The sequence below is a fragment of the Salmo trutta genome, chromosome 9 (assembly GCF_901001165.1).
Source record: "Salmo trutta chromosome 9, fSalTru1.1, whole genome shotgun sequence".
Classification (NCBI taxonomy): Eukaryota; Metazoa; Chordata; class Actinopteri; order Salmoniformes; family Salmonidae; genus Salmo; species Salmo trutta.
In genome coordinates, this window is record NC_042965.1 from 21228287 (window position 1) to 21245017 (window position 16731).

General features: G+C 42.5%; 2 protein-coding genes across 3 annotated transcripts; both read left to right on the plus strand.

The window, feature by feature from the left end:
• The first annotated feature begins 8 nt into the window (after positions 1–8).
• Positions 9–11723, plus strand: LOC115200160 (uncharacterized). The gene is made up of 6 exons (XM_029762964.1): positions 9–191; positions 4604–4743; positions 4912–4986; positions 7908–8138; positions 11161–11266; positions 11480–11723. Exons 1-6 carry the CDS (start codon positions 38–40, stop codon positions 11635–11637), a joined length of 864 nt encoding a protein of 287 aa, XP_029618824.1. The 5' UTR covers positions 9–37; the 3' UTR covers positions 11638–11723.
• A 222-nt stretch (positions 11724–11945) lies between these two features.
• Positions 11946–16144, plus strand: LOC115200159 (N-acetyllactosaminide beta-1,3-N-acetylglucosaminyltransferase 4). 2 transcript variants are annotated; one of them, XR_003879485.1, is made up of 3 exons: positions 11946–12258; positions 14297–15715; positions 15760–16144. XR_003879485.1 is itself a non-coding variant. In XM_029762963.1 (2 exons), exon 2 carries the CDS (start codon positions 14301–14303, stop codon positions 15435–15437), a length of 1137 nt encoding a protein of 378 aa, XP_029618823.1. In that variant the 5' UTR covers positions 11946–12258; positions 14297–14300; the 3' UTR covers positions 15438–16144. The 2 variants fall into 2 exon arrangements, 1 of the variants encoding a protein (XP_029618823.1); XM_029762963.1 differs by having other exon boundaries at positions 14297–16144.
• Positions 16145–16731: the final 587 nt, after the last annotated feature.

Genomic DNA, 16731 nt, shown 5'->3' on the forward strand with positions numbered 1-16731 from the left:
GCAGGCTGGCAGTGACACTGCATCCACATCTGATCCAATGGCACCCATAGCGGAGAAGATGGATGGGGGCATCGTTGGTATCTATCAGACACCAAAAGAGAACTGTGCGGAGGAAACAACCAACACTCCAAAACCAGACACCACAGTCAGGACAATGGAGAGTTTGGAAACTAACCATTGTTCCATTGATGGTAAGCAACTTTCAGTGCTTTCAGAAAGTATTCATACTCCTTGACTTATTCCACATTTAGTTGTGTTACAGCCTGAATTCACAATGAATTAAACTGATTTTTTTTTTCTCACCCATCTACACACAACAACCCATAATGACAAAGTGAAAACATATTTTTTGAAATTTTTGCAAATTTATTGAAAATGAAATACAGAAATAATTCATTTACATAAGTATTCAAACCCTTTTGCTATGACACTCCAAATTGAGCTCAGGTGCATCCAATTTCCTTTGATCATCCTTGAGATGTCACTTCAACTTGATTGGAGTCCACCTGTAGCTAATTCAATTACTTGGACATGATTTATAAAGAAACACACCTGTCTATATAAGGTCCCACAGTTGACAGTGCATGTCAGAGCCGAAACTATACCATGAAGTCCAAGGAACTGTCCAAAGAGTGCCGAGATAGACTTGTGGTCATATATCTGGGGAAGGGTATAAAACAATTTCTAGAGTGTTGAAAGTTTCCAAGAACACAGTGGTCTCCATCATTAAGAAATTGAAAAAATATGGAACTCCCCAGACTCTGCCTAGAGCTGGCCTTCTGACCAAACTGAGCAAATGGGCAAGAAGAACCTTGGTCAGGGAGGTGACCAAGAACCCAATGACCATTCTGACAAAACTACAGCGTTCCTTGGCTGAGATAGGAGAACCTGCCTGAAGGAAATGTCTCTACGGCACTTCAACAATCTGGGCTTTATGGGAGAGTGGCTAGATGGAAGCCACTCCTGAGAAAAAGGCACATGACCGCACGCCTGGAGTTTGCAAAAAGGTATGTGAAAGAATCTCAGATCTTAAGGCAAATGATTCTGTGGTCTGATGAGACAAAAATTGAACCTTCTGGCCTGAATGCAAAGCACTATGTCTGGAGAAAACCAGGCACAGCTCATCACCTGACGAACACCATCCCTACAGTGAAGCATGGTGGTGGCAGTATCATGATATGGGGATGCTTTTCAGCGGCAGGGACTGGTAAGGATAGAAGAAACAATGAATGGAGCCAAATACAGGCACATTTTTGATGAGAACCTGCTTCAGAGTGCAAACCAATTTAGACTGGGGCAAAGATTTACGTTCCAACAGGACAATGAGCCCAAGCATACAGCCAAAGCAATGCTGTAATTGCTTTGAGACTGTGAATAAGAATGTGAAAGTCCTTGAGTGGCCCAGCCAAAACCCAGACTTGAATCCCATTGTAAATCTGTGAAAAGACTTGATGATTGTTGCGCCCTATTTAACGTCACAGAGCTTGAGAAAATCTCAAAATCCAGATGTGCAAAGCTGATCCAAATGTACAGTGGGGGGAAAAAGTATTTGATCCCCTGCTGATTTTGTACGTTTGCCCACTTACAAAGAAATGATCAGTCTATAATTTTAATGGTAGGTTTATTTGAACAGTGAGAGACAGAATAACAACAATAAAATCCAGAAAAACGCATGTCAAAAATGTTATAAAATGATTTGTATTTTAATGAGGGAAATAAGCATTTGACCCCTCTGCAAAACATGACTTAGTACTTGGTGGCAAAACCCTTGTTGGCAATCACAGGGATCAGACATTTCTTGTAGTTTGCCACCAGGTTTGCACACATCTCAGGATGGATTTTGTCCCACTCCTCTTTGCAGATCTTCTCCAAGTCCTTAAGGTTTCGAGGCTGACGTTTGGCAACTCGAACCTTCAGCTCCCTCCACAGATTTTCTATGGGATTAAGGTCTGGAGACTGGCTAGGCCACTCCAGGACCTTAATGTGCTTCTTCTTGAGCCACACCTTTGTTGCCTTGGCCGTGTGTTTTGGGTCATTGTCATGCTGGAATACCCATCCACGACCCATTTTCAATGCCCTGGCTGAGGGAAGGATGTTCTCACCCAAGATTTGACGGTACATGGCCCCGTCCATCGTCCCTTTGATGCGGTGAAGTTATCCTGTCCCCTTAGCCGAAAAACACCCCAAAGCATAATGTTTCCACCTCCATGTTTGACGGTGGAGGTGTTCTTGGGGTCATAGGCAGCATTCCTCCTCCTCCAAACACGGCGAGTTGAGTTGATGCCAAAGAGCTCCATTTTGGTCTCATCTGACCACAACACTTTCACCAGTTGTCCTCTGAATCATTCAGATGTTCATTGGCAAACTTCAGACGGGCATGTATATGTATTCTTGAGCAGAGGGACCTTGCAGGCGCTGCAGGATTTCAGTCCTTCACGGCGTAGTGTGTTACCAATTGTTTTCTTGGTGACTATGGTCCCAGCTGCCTTGAGATCATTGACAAGATCCTCCCGTGTAGTTCTGGGCTGATTCCTCACCGTTCTCATGATCATTGCAACCCCACGAGGTGAGATCTTGTATGGAGCCCCAGGCCGAGGAATATTGACAGTTCTTTTGTGTTTCTTCCATTTGCGAATAATCGCACCAAATGTTGTCACCTTCTCACCAAGCTGCTTGGCGATGGTCTTGTAGCCCATTCCTGCCTTGTGTAGGTCTACAATCTTGTCCCTGACATCCTTGGAGAGCTCTTTGGTCTTGGCCATGGTGGAGAGTTTGGAATCTGATTGATTAATTGCTTCTGTGGACAGGTGTCTTTTTTACAGGTAACAAGCTGTGGTTAGGAGCACTCCCTTTAAGAGTGTGCTCCTAATCTCAGCTCGTTACCTGTATAAAAGACACCTGGGAGCCAGAAATCTTTCTGATTGAGAGGGGGTCAAATACTTATTTCCCTCATTAAAATGCAAATCAATTTATAACATTTTTGACATGTGTTTTTCTGGATATTTTTGTTGTTATTCTGTCTCTCACTGTTCAAATAAACCTACCATTAAAATTATAGACTGATCCTTTCTCTATCAGTGGGCAAACGTACAAAATCAGCAGGGGATCAAATACTTTTTTCCCCCACTGTAACAGTTTAGCTTCCGTCCCTCTCCTCGCCCCTACCTGGGCTCGAACCAGGGGCCCTCTACACACATTGACAACAGTCACCCTCGAAGCATCGTTACAGATCACACCACAAAAGCTGCGGCCCTTGCAGAGCAAGGGGAACAACTACTTCAAGGTCTCAGAGCGAGTGACGTCACCGATTTGAAACGCTATTAGTGCGCACCCCGCTAACTAGCTAGCCATTTCACATCGGTTACACTCACCCCCCTTTTGACCTCCTCCTTTTCCGCAGCAACCAGCGATCCGGGTCAAGAGCATCAATGTAACAGTTTAGCTTCCGTCCCTCTCCTCGCCCCTACCTTGGCTCGAACCAGGGACCCTTTGCACACATTGACAACAGTCACCCTCGAAGCATCGTTACCCATCGCGCCGCAAAAGCCGTGGCCCTTGCAGAGCAAGGGGAACAACTACTTCAATGTCTCAGAGCGAGTGACGTCACCGATTGAAACGCTATTAGTGCGCACCCCGCTAACTAGCTAGCCATTTCACATCAGTTACACATACCCAAGATGACTCAAAACTGTAATCGCCGCCAAAGGTGCTTCTACAATGGGGTATGTATATGAAATATTTCTGTATTTCATTTTCAATAAATATGCAAAAAATTCTAAACATGTTTTCACTGTGTCATTATGGGTTATTGTGTGTGTATATGGGTGAGAAAAAAATAAAATTGATAAAATATATTTACATTTACATTTACATTTTTAGTCATTTAGCAGACGCTCTTATCCAGAGTGACTTACAGTAGTGAATGCATACATTTCATACATTTTTTTTTCTTCCGTATATGTAGGCTGTAACACAACAAAATGTGTCAAAGGGTATGAGTACTTTAACTACCACACAGAAGGCTTCCTGAGCAGAAGGCTTCCTGTATTGCAGGTTCTCATCATAAATTAAGGTAGTATGATCATGATGATAAATCTTTTGCCAAGTATCAGAGAACACTATGCAGAGTTGTTAAGGGCCAGGGAACATTAATTAAAGGGATATTGTTTCAGAAATGTTAACTGAATCTTGTTTTCTTACCTTCAGAGGAGTTGTATTTCCTCCAATTTTAATACAAGCTTTACAGAAAGCCCTGTGATGTGAAGATAGACTTCCAGTCATTGCGATAATGCTAGTTTGCATGGCTTGCTCAACTACCTTCAAACTGCACGCACAGACACAAAACTACTATCCATGAGTTCATCTGACTCTGGGTAAGTAGAAAATTATTACAAAAATCTCACACTATCCCTAGATTAATATTTGAGGGACGCAGGACCGTGCTTAGGATGCCTTTTAATTCGATTCCACTAGGTGATTCTTGAAACCTCCATCGCCTGATTGAGCTTTCACTGATCTCATCCTCTGTCATCTATAAAATCATTCTGTGTCTTTAGTTAGTAACAACTATTTATCTCTCTCTCTCACTGCCCCCATTTTGCAGTGATAATGAACAGCACACATAAACTGGCATGGGCAGAGTCCATGGACTATGACCACACAAGTGTGCATAGTGTTGGTGACCTGGGGTCCTTCAAGTCCTTTGTCCTTCGTGGGCTCTGGTTGACTGTGGAGGAGGAGAAGGTACAGAACAAAATATACACTCTGCACCATGCAAACAAAGACAGTTCACATACTCCCACACCCACATACTGAGTACTCTAGATGCTTAGATTTATGTTTAGGTTGATGCATGGATGTCTTGTGAGGATTGAGTTATTGTTATCTGACTATTATTTGGCTTTTTTTAAGGTCCTCTCATGGCCTGCCCCTTCAGGAGAACAGCCAATAACCAAATCTACAACAGAAAAGAAAGGGGGGAAAGAGGTGATGTTACACAATTTGTAATTTTACTTCTGGGTAAACGAGCTTATACAATTTAACAGTCCTTATAGTCTGGTGATGGAAAAGCTCTCAACAATGTCATTTTTTCAGAGGGGTTAATAGTTTCACTGAACAGCTGATAAACCTTTTCCTTGTTAGTGACACCGTATCACATGCCATAACCTGTTTTTCAGCATAGTCATGTAGAAGGTCATTGCTTCCTCATATACTTTATGTGGCTGTTGCGTGTTTGTGGTTAACACAATGGGAGAGGGAAATTCACTTCCATGACACTCAAACTGGTCAAGTTACAGTACATCACATTTTTCAAATGGTTACAATCACTTACAAGCCATGGTAGTGTGAAAAAAACTTTCAGATACACTATTAAAAAAGCATAACCATTAATCTGACGAGATTACGTCCAGTAAGTCCATTTTGTTTGTTTATTTTAATACATTTTTAATTTCACCTTTATTTCACCAGGTAGACTAGTTGAGAACAAGTTCTCATTTACAACTGCAACCTGGCCAAGATAAAGCAAAGCAGTGCGACACAAACAACAACACAGAGTTACACATGGAATAAACAAACATACAGTCAATAACACAATAGAAAAAAGTCTATATACAGTGTGTGCAATGAGGTAAGATAAGGGAGGTAAGGCAATAAATAGGCCATGGTGGCGAAGTAATTACAATATACCAATTAAACACTGGAGTGATATATGTGCAGAAAATGAATGTGCAAGTAGAGATACTGGGGTGCAAAGGAGCAAAAAAATAAATAACTATGTGGATGAGGTAGTTGGATGGGCTATTTACAGATGGGCTATGTACAGGTGCAGTGATCTGTGAGCTGCTCTAACAACTGGTGCTTAAAGTTAGTGAGGGAGATATGGGTCTCCAGCTTCAGTGATTTTTGCAATTCGTTCCAGTCACTGGTGTTGCTATGGTGACCAGTGAGCTGAGATAAGGCGGGGCTTTACCTAGCAAAGACTTATAGATGACCTGTAGCCAGTGGGTTTGGCGACGAGTATGAAGCGAGGGCCAGCCAACGAGAGCATACAGGTCGCAGTGGTGGGTAGTATATGGGGCTTTGGTGACAAAACGGACGGCATTGTGATAGACTGCATCCAATTTGCTGAGTAGAGTGTTGGAGGCTATTTTGTAAATGACATCGCCGAAGTCAAGGATCGGCAAGATAGTCAGTTTTACGAGGGTATGTTTGGCAGCGTGAGTGAAGGATGGTTTGTTGCTAAATAGGAAGCTGATTCTATGTTTAATTTTGGATTGGAGATGCTTAATGTGAGTCTGGAAGGAGAGTTTACAGTCTAACCAGACACCTAGGTATTTGTAGTTATCCACATATTCTAAGTTGGAGCCGTCCAGAGTAGTGATGCTGGATGGGCGGGCAGGTGCGGGCAGCGATCGGTTGAAGAGCATGCATTTAGTTTTACTTGCATTTAAGAGCAGTTGGAGGCCACGGAAGGAGTGTTGTATGGCATTGAAGCTCGTCTGGAGGTTTGTTAACACAGTGTCCAAAGAAGGGCCAGAAGTATACAGAATGGTGTCGTCTGTGTAGAGGTGGATCAGAGAATCACCAGCAGCAAGAGCAACATCATTGATGTATACAGAGGAGAGAGTCGGGCCGAGAATTGAACCCTGTGGCACCCCCATAGAGACTGCCAGAGGTCCGGACAACAGGCCCTCCGATTTGACACACTGAACTCTATCAGAGAAGTAGTTGGTAAACCAGGCGAGGCAATCATTTGAGAAACCAAGGGTGTCGAGTCTGCCGATAAGAATGTGGTGATTGACAGAGTCGAAAGCCTTGGCAAGGTCGATGAAGATGGCTGCACAGTAATGTCTCTTATCAATGGCGGTTATGATGTTGTTTAGGACCTTGAGCGTGGCTGAGGTGCACCCATGACCAGCTCGGAAACCAGATTGCATAGCGGAGAAGTTCTGTGGGATTCGAAATGGTCGGTGATCTGTTTGTAAACTTGGCTTAAAAGACCTTAGAAAGGCAGGGTAGGATAGATATAGGTCTGTAGCAGTTTGGGTCTAGAGTGTCTCCCCCCTTTGAAGAGGGGGATGACTTTCCAATCCAGCTTTCCAATCTTTGGGGATCTCAGACGATACGAAAGAGAGGTTGAACAGCCTAGTAATAAGGGTTGCAACAATTTCGGCTGATCATTTTAGAAAGAGAGGGTCCAGATTGTCTAGCCCTGCTGATTTGTAGGAGTCCAGATTTTGCAGCTCTTTCAGAACATCAGCTATCTGGATTTGGGTTAAGAAGAAATGGGGAGGCTTGGGCAAGTTGCTGTGGGGGGTGCAGGGCTGTTGACCAGGGTAGGGGTAGCCAGGTGGAAAGCATGGCCAGCTGTAGAAAAATGCTTATTGAAATTCTCAATTATTGTGGATTTATCGGTGGTGACAGTGTTTCCTAGCCTCAATGCAGTGGGCAGCTGGGAGGACGTGCTCTTATTCTCCATGGACTTTACAGTGTCCCAGAACCTTTTGGAGTTTGTGCTGCAGGATGCAAATTTCTGTTTGATAAAGCTAGCCTTTGCTTTCCTAACTGCCTGTGTATATTGGTTCCTAACTTCCCTGAAAATGTGCATATTGTGGGGGCTATTTGATGCTAATGCCGTACGCCACAGGATGTTTTTGTGCTGGTCAAGGGCAGTCAGGTCTGGACTGAACCATGGGCTATATCTGTAACGGGCTATATCTGTTGTTACAAATATCTATATTTGTAACAACGTAAGCTACCATTTCAGTCATCAGATGATTTTCTCTGCCTTTTTACAGTATGTAGTAATCCAACACATGATATGTCTAATGGAAACCTTTTATGAACGCATTTATGGTGACAGATACGACTAGCACAAAATAAGTATTGTTTTGTCTGTTGGACAGTGTGCGCGACCACCAAGCAACACTTGTTCCAACCAAAAATCAAAAGACAAGAAGAAGAAGAAAGACTCAATAATGGACCTGGTCCAGGACACTCCCATCAGAAGAACCCTGGGCTCGATCCATGTGCCACTACAGGACCTGGTGTCTGGTGATCAGAGAGTTGATGCCCTGTGCAACCTTGGGGTGCTGCTCACAGAGCAAAGCACCAGGGCCATGCCACCCCGAGATAAGGTACTCTGTAGCTTGTGACTCTCCTCTTTCTCTGCAAGCAAAGTACAACTATCAAAGTGAAAATATGTGCCAAAGTTGACACCAGAGCCCCTTTGCTCTACATGATCTATATTAAAGTATTGGGGCAATTCCACAGTACTGGAATTATGCTGAGACTTATTTTTCACTTTAAACAAAAACCATAGAACAGTGACTACTTTGAACAATTTACACAGTAAATAAATGAAACATGTAGGTCTACTGGAAAAACTGTGCAGATGCAAAGTATGGTAACATAATTACGATAAAATCTCCTTCAGTTTTATTCTGTTACCAAACATTGTATCTGCAGAGTTCTTCCTGTAAATGTATTTTTGTGACATTTTCTGTGGAAATTATTAAAAGTAAACCTTGTACACAGAATTCTATGGTTTGTTAAACTTTGAAATCAATGGTTTTGATTTAGTATACATTTTAAAGTGAAAAATCTGAGTCTATTAAAAAGAAACATAACCATGGAATGAACCATGAAATTGCCCATTGTCATTTGTAAATGATCCATAAGAGATCTTGACAGAAATAAACAATTGTGGTCAAGGCAAATAAAGAGTCATGAATCTCTTCTAGTCAATAGAGGGGGGGTGAGCCTATACAGTGCATTCGGAAAGTATTCAGACCCCTTCACCTTTTCCACATTTTGTTACGTTACAGCCTTATTCTAAAATGGATTACATCTTTTTTCCCCCCTACACTCAATACCCCATAATGACAAAGTGTAACAGTGCCGTCCCTGTCTTCGCCCCAACCTGGGCTCGAACCAGGGACCCTTGCACAGATCAACAACTGACACCCACGAAGCATCGTTACCCATCGCGCCACAAAAGCCACGGCTTCTGCAACGCAAGGGGAACAACCACTTCAGGTCTCAGAGCGAGTGACATCACCGATTGAAAGGCTATTAGCGCGCACCACCGCTAACTAACTAGCCATTTCACATCGGTTACACTCACCCCCCTTTTGACCTCCTCCTTTTCCGCAGCAACCAATGATCGGGGTCAACAGCATCAATGTAACAGTGTAGGTTCCGTCCCTCTCTTCGCCCCAACCTGGGCTCGAACCAGGGACCCTTGCACACATCAACAACTGACACCCACGAAGCATCGTTACCCATTGCGCCACAAAAGCCGCGGCCCTTGCAACGCAAGGGGAACAACCACTTCAGGTCTCAGAGCGAGTGACGTCACTGATTGAAACGCTATTTAGCGCGCACCACCGCTAACTAGCTAGCCATTTCACATCGGTTACAAAAGCAAAAACAGGTATTTAGAAATTTGTGCAAATGTATGAAGAACAGAAATACCTTATTTACATAAGTATTCAGACCCTTTGCTATGAGACACAAAATTGAGCTCAGGTGCATCCTGTTTCCATTGATCATCTTTGAGATGTTTCTACAACTTGATTGGAGTCCACCTGTGGTAAATTCAATTGATTGGACATGATTTGGAAAGGCACACACCTGTCTATATAAGGTCCCACAGTTCACAGTGCATGTCAGAGCCGAAACCATGAAGTCCAAGGAACTGTTCAAAGAGCACCGAGATAGACTTGTGGTCATATATCTGGGGAAGGGTATAAAACAATTTCTAGAGTGTTGAAAGTTTCCAAGAACACAGTGGTCTCCATCATTAGGAAATTGAAAAAATATGGAACTACCCAGACTCTGCCTAGAGCTGGCCTTCCGACCAAACTGTGCTCAGCCAACCCACAGTTGGCAGTGCATGTCAGAGCAAAACCCATGCAATGAGGTCGAAAAGGAATTGTCTGTAGAGTTCTGAGACAGGATTGTGTCGAGGCACAGATCTAGGGAAGGGTATCAAAAAATGTCTGCAGCATTGAAGGTCACCAAGATCACAGTGGCCTCCATCATTCTTAAATGGAAGAGGTTTGGAACCAACAAGACTCCTAGAGCTGGCCGCCCGGCCAAACTGAGCAATCGGGGGAGAGGGGCCTTGGTCAGGGAGGTGACCAAGAACCGATGCTCACTCTTACAGAACTCCAGAGTTCCTCTGTGGAGATGGGAGAACCTTCCAGAAGGACAACCATCTCTGCAGCACTCCACCAATCAGGCCTTTATGGTAGAATGGCCAGACGGAAGCCACTCCTCAGTAAAAGGCACACGATAGCCCGCTTGGAGTTTGCCAAAAGGCACCTAAAAGACTCGTAGACCATGAGAAACACGATTCTCTGGTCTGATGAAGCCAAGATTGAACTCTTTGGCCTGAATGCCAAGCGTCACGTCTGGAGGAAACCAGGTACCGCTCATCACCTGGCCAAAACCATCCCTACGGTGAAGCATGGTGGTGGTAGCATCATGCTGTGGGGATGTTTTTCAGCGGCAGGGACCGGGAGACTAGTCAGGATTGAGGGAAAGATGAATGGAGCAAAGTACAGAGAGATCCATGATGAAAACCTGCTCCAGAGCGCAGGTTCACCTTCCAAAAGGACTACAACCCTAAACACACAGCCAAGACAACGCAGGAGTGGCTTTGGGACAAATCTCTGAATGTCCTTGAGTGGCTCAGCCAGAGCCCGGTCTTGAACCCGATTGAACATCTCTGGAGAGACCTGAAAATAGCTGTGCAGCAACGCTCCCCATCCAACCTGACAGAGCTTGAGAGGATCTGCAAAGAAGAATGGGAAAAACTCCCCAAATATAGGCGCCAAGCTTGTAGCATCATACCCAAGAAGACTCAAAGCTGTAATCGCTGCCAAAGGTGCTTCCACAAAGTACTGAGTAAAGGGTCTGAATACTTATGTAAATGTCATATTTCAGTACATTTTTTATACATTTGCAAACATTTCTAAACACCTGTTTTTGCTTTGTCTTTATGGGGTATTTTGTGTAGATTGATGAAGAAAAAAAACGATTAAATCCATTTTAGAATAAGGATGTAGCGTAACAAAATGTGGAAAAGTCAAGAGGTCTGAATACTTTCCGAATGCACTGTACATGTCTGACATGCTTTGTAATTTTCTGCAGGACCCAAGTAAGAAAGCCAAACATGACAAGAAGAAGGAGGACAAGAAAACTAAGTCAAATGCTGACAGTGCAGGGGGGCAGAAGAATGTTGCACCACCCTCTAAAAGTGAGAAAAAATACATAGCAACTGTGTAGGCGTTGATCAGTTCTTAGGACAGTTTTACCTGGATGAAAAATAGAATCCCTTAGCCTTGCTAGTTTCTAGAGAATAATATATTTGTGCAAGGGACACAATGTACGGGGAAAAAATTACAATTCCACGTAAAATGGTACTAAATAAATTGTTCATAAGATTAAATATTTCCCTTCATACTTATAGGTAACGGAAAAGGATGGAAGGAAAGCGAGGCAGATTTCTGCATGGAGGACAACTCTGCTCCCAGTCCAAACCAGTTCGAGTCAATGACTGTGGAGTTCACTGTGCATCTGGATAAATGGCATTCAGCCTCAGAAGCTCATCACCTGGTTCACCCATGATGAGCCATCAGCCTAGCTATTTTTATGAAGAAAAACAAAAAGTTGTCATGACAAATTTGGGGATTAAAACCAATTACGAACTCAAATTGGTCAAATTTATGATAATACAATGCACCCTTTTTGTACCTCATGTTCGTCGTAGCTATATCAAAATATTGGGAAATTCCATTTTCAAAAGTGCATGGATCTCATAGCAGGAACTGGACATTGTCTACAAAAGTCACAAGGAATGAAGAATATCCAAATGACAAAGCGCAAGGCACGCCCTTCAAGGTTATAGGATCAATTGGTGACAATACATGTAATGCAACTTCCCTTCAGGGCAGTGAGGTAACTTGAATTTAGTAACCATAGTCGAGTCAATTCGCAACGATTCTCAAGACAAATAGCATAACTTCTTAAAAACGCGGGTATAGTAGTATTTGTAATGAATTATAACTGGATCAAGCAAATTATAAACGAAGTATTTCAGCAACAGGTGCGCACATTGATTGTGCATCCTTCCCGCTAAGGATTGTATGGTGGTAAATATCGAACAGCACATCAGTTCTCCCCGACACTCACGTCCTAAGTAGGCTACAACTATTTTGATGGTCTCTTCGTCTTTGTTTTTAATATCAAGTAAGTGAATTAGTGTTTTATTGAAACTCTTTTTTTAATGGCTAAAAATAAAAATGTTTGAATAGGCGCATAAAAGATGAAAATAAACCAAATATCTTGGGCTTGATAGGATCAATTATCAATTGTTAATCAATCACGCATTATATTGTATTTCCTTGTTTTATAATAAGTAAATACAGTCTAGTATAAAATAACTAGTGTAACTAGTATATCATTGACAAATAGTTTTGTGGTGTAGCCTAAACTATTATCATAAGGTTCTTTACACCTGAGTGCTGGAACATTATTGAGGTTTTTCACTTTCTGTTTATAAAACACACAAGATATCTTGCTCTTAAAAGAAAATCTGAATTAAACAAAACTTAAATTGGAACTAAATCAAGTGAGTGTTTGACCCTGTTTCCTTTTTATAGGCCAGGGGCTCGTGGTAATTGCTGAAGCGGAATTGGTGGAATGGTTTCCAATACCATTCCATTTGCTCCATTCCAGCTATTATTATGAGCAGTCCTCTCCACTGATGGGAATTGCTTGTTGGCTTCGTTCAAGCACCCTGTTATTGCTTTACGAAATAAGCAACACAATCTCACATTCAATTCGTGCAAATATGTACAAAAAGTATTTCAGCAGATTTCGTGCATTTCTGTGTGAAAATACACACATTTTTTGTGCGACTTAATTCGTAGGAAAAGACACACTTTTGTGTTACTTCATTTATAGGAAAATACTGTTTTGGGGGGCAAACATCCAAGCAATCTTTTTAAAGTTATTAGAGTAATGCATTTTGGGAAATGTTCTTTTACGCTGCCTTTTTATGTGTCCCACATAAAGCAAACGTGTTAACAACCCAATATTGTTAATCAGCCATGTTTTATTAATGCCAATGCTGTTTTCTATGCTTGTTTTTGCTTAATACTTGGGTATAATGGTGCTAAGCCGCGCAAAAACACACAAAATCTGCTGAAATACTTTTTGTAGATATTTGCACGAATTGAGTGTGAGATAGAATAGGGCTGACATATGCAGCTTTTAACAAATGCAGTCTCAGCCAAAGCGGGAACATTGCTTTTAAATTTCAATTACGATGTAAAGCTGAACTTCTATGATGCGGATTGAATAGAGACCCTAATTTACCTGTCTAGACACCCACTTGTTAAGCATAGCCTAGGTCCAATGTTGCGTTCATAGCCAAGTGGGAAACTCTTCTATCATCTAACTTTACCCCCAATCTGACCTCTGACATCACCCACTAAGGAAATTACCTTGATAACAGCATTTTTGGCAGTTAAATTAAAAAACAAAACATTATTTATAAAAAACAATTTAAGAATATGGCTTTTGAACACTATGATTTGTTTACAAGCATAATAGCTGTAATTGTAGTTTATGGTTGACACTGCTTGTGGTCAATTAGCATCCAACTGGTATTTCCTACATCACAACTGGTAATTACCACCTTTCCACTTGATTATGGATGCAGCACTACATATTCCACAAACATGGTGTATTCTGTGGTGGAGAAAGCCCCAGAGGTAGATTGGGCGCCAGTCTGTTTGTGCCATCATGCCACTTCTTGTCATGGCAAACAGCTGACATGATAGCACGAACATACTGTATCTGGGACCAGGCTGTATCTGGGACCAGGCTACCGCAGAGGCACAATTATGTGTGGCCTGCATACTTTTGGTATAACAATATAAGTTTGCCGTTTGTAGTCTATTGTAGGCCTACTACATATACCGGTAGATACAGTACATACTGAATGACGGCACAAACAGTAATTCTGTTACCAAACTTTGCGTCTGCACTGTTCTTCAAGAAAATGTGTTTTTGTAAAGTTTTCAGTGGAAATTGTTAAAAGTAGTCCTTGTGCATAGAGTTGTATGGTTTGCTTAACTTTGCAATCATTTGTTTGACATACATTTTAAAGTGAAAATCTTAGTCTCAGTGTCACTCTGTTACAGTGGAATTGCCCATAGGCTACCAGTGCCAATTCGGTCTCCTTGTTGCTAAAACGTATTGTGCTTGCAATTCTTTTCAGAACCATGAGGATCCTCTTCAGAAACCTACGCCTCAGTAGATGGTCCATTGTCATTGGGACTGCATTGGTGTCATTGATTGGTGTCATCTTTATGACGATGGACGTCAATGTCTCACTACCATATAGGGGAGAGCTCAGAGTGGGGCGTAAGAACCACACAGATTGGCGTTGGAACACCTCTACCTCCACCACACCACCGCTGGCACAGCCCACTGTGGATGTTTTCAAGTGCTCCCTCAATGACAGCATGCAGAATATTCCGTCCTCTGTCCCACCTCCCCACCGTAACTTCCTCATGTACAAACACTGCAGGACATTCCCCCGCCTGCTGTCTCCAACACCCTGTGAGAATGACCTTTTTCTCCTGCTGGCCATAAAGTCCACAGCCATCCAGGTGGATCGCAGGATTGCGCTTCGGAGCACTTGGGGGAAGAGGGGATATGTTCAGGGTAAAAGGGTGAAACTGTTGTTCTTAGTAGGTAAGTCGTTAGACAGAATACAGGGATTCCTGCTGCAGCAGCTACTGGAGTGGGAGAGCAGGCAGTTTGGGGACATCCTGCAGTGGGATTTTGAGGACAGTTTTTTCAACCTGACCCTGAAGGAGGTCCACTTCCTGAACTGGTTCACCTTGGAGTGCCAGTGGGCCCACTATGTGTTCAAAGGGGACGATGACGTTTTTGTTCACACCAGCAATCTGGTTGAATATGTTAAAGGCCACAAGCCCTCTGAGCAACTGTTCGCTGGTGACATAATTTCAAGAGCCTATCCAATCCGGCACAACCAATGGAAGTACTTCATACCAGAGGAGATGTACCCCAACAAGCCATATCCTCCATACGCTGGCGGTGGGGGCTACCTGATGTCACGTCAGACTGTGCTGAGCCTGGGAGTGGCAGTGTCCAGCACTGACCTCTTCCCCATTGATGATGTCTTTGTGGGCATGTGCCTGCAGAAGATTAATGTCACGCTGACACACCACTCTGGCTTCAAGACCTTTGGGTTCCATCAGGTGGTGTCACACTTCAACCCCTGCATTTACAGGGAGATCATGCTGGTGCACAAACTGAATCCCACCGAGATGTGGACCATGTGGTCTCTACTGCAGGACACAAAGCTGAAGTGCTTTAGATTAAGGATATGAGGCATCAGGTGTTGTGTGTATCTTTCTGTACTTGTCTGTCTCTCTACTGTAAAATAAGCATTCCTTTCATAGAGAAATTATCCTTATAAATGGTCAAAAATAGCTTCCTTTCCTTCCTCCATATTAATATTTGAAGTATTCTGACATATTGGCTTTACTGTGTATTCAGTTCAGCAAAGATGGTGTACGAGCCCTACGGAGATTTGACACTTATGACAAGGACGTTTCTAGAATGTTTCTTGGGTTCTAGGAAGGTCGAACAGAAACTTTTAAAACAGGTCTAGTGGGTTACAGAGGTACTGATGGTTAACAAGCTTAACAGGTCTAGTGGGTTACAGAGGTACTGATGGTTAACAAACTTAACAGGTCTAGTGGGTTACAGAGGTACTGATGGTTAACAAACTTAACAGGTCTAGTGTGCTGTGGGGGGAGGGGGAGCTGTGGTGTAGAATTATTAGACACAATGAATTGTTTGAGGGAGCAGTAATTAAAACTCGTCTTCTATAGCTGAAATCTGTGGATTGTAAATGTATATTTAAATGTGATGTCATAATGCTTTCTGAAACATGTGGTCATTTCCAGGGTTTTGTCAGTTTCTCTTCAGATGAACTTTATTGCATAGCAGAGCCAGTACTTTCTTATGAGGAAGTAGTTTGTGTAAAGAAAATATAACAGAACAAAATTAAAATAAATACTGTAATATGAAATGTGTTTGAAGGGTAATTTCATGTGAGCTCCTGCAAATGTTTTGAGACACAAACTTTTAAAATGTATCCATAAATTTCATTTATTTTTGTACAGATATTCAACGTTTAAAAGGTTAGGTACAAAAATGCAAGAGCATTATACCATCTCTTTACAATATTGTATCCTCTTAAATGATAATTTAATTAAGCAATGTTCTTGTAAAGGCCACTTAAAAAAGATCCAAGGATTTTAAACAGAGAAATAAAGTGTATGCAGTCCTTTAGGTTTGTTTAGCGGTTTCAACCTTGACCACGATCCCATTCGGCCGAGGTCAGGTGTTTTTTACTGAAAGTCAACCAGCGTTGGGTTTCACTGTTCCAACAGTTCCAGGCAGCAGGAGCCAGCCATGTCCCTCTGCATACCTTTCCACCACACAATTATCACACAGACAGATTGACAAGCCAACCTTTTTCAAAGTTTATCCAACCGTAAAGAAGATAACTACAGCCTCTCAACTTTGCACTCTGAAGAGGCATGTCAATTTGTGCACCTCACCACTTCCTTGTGGGTGGCACCTGTTTTTCAGCAGTCATGCAAAATGTGATAG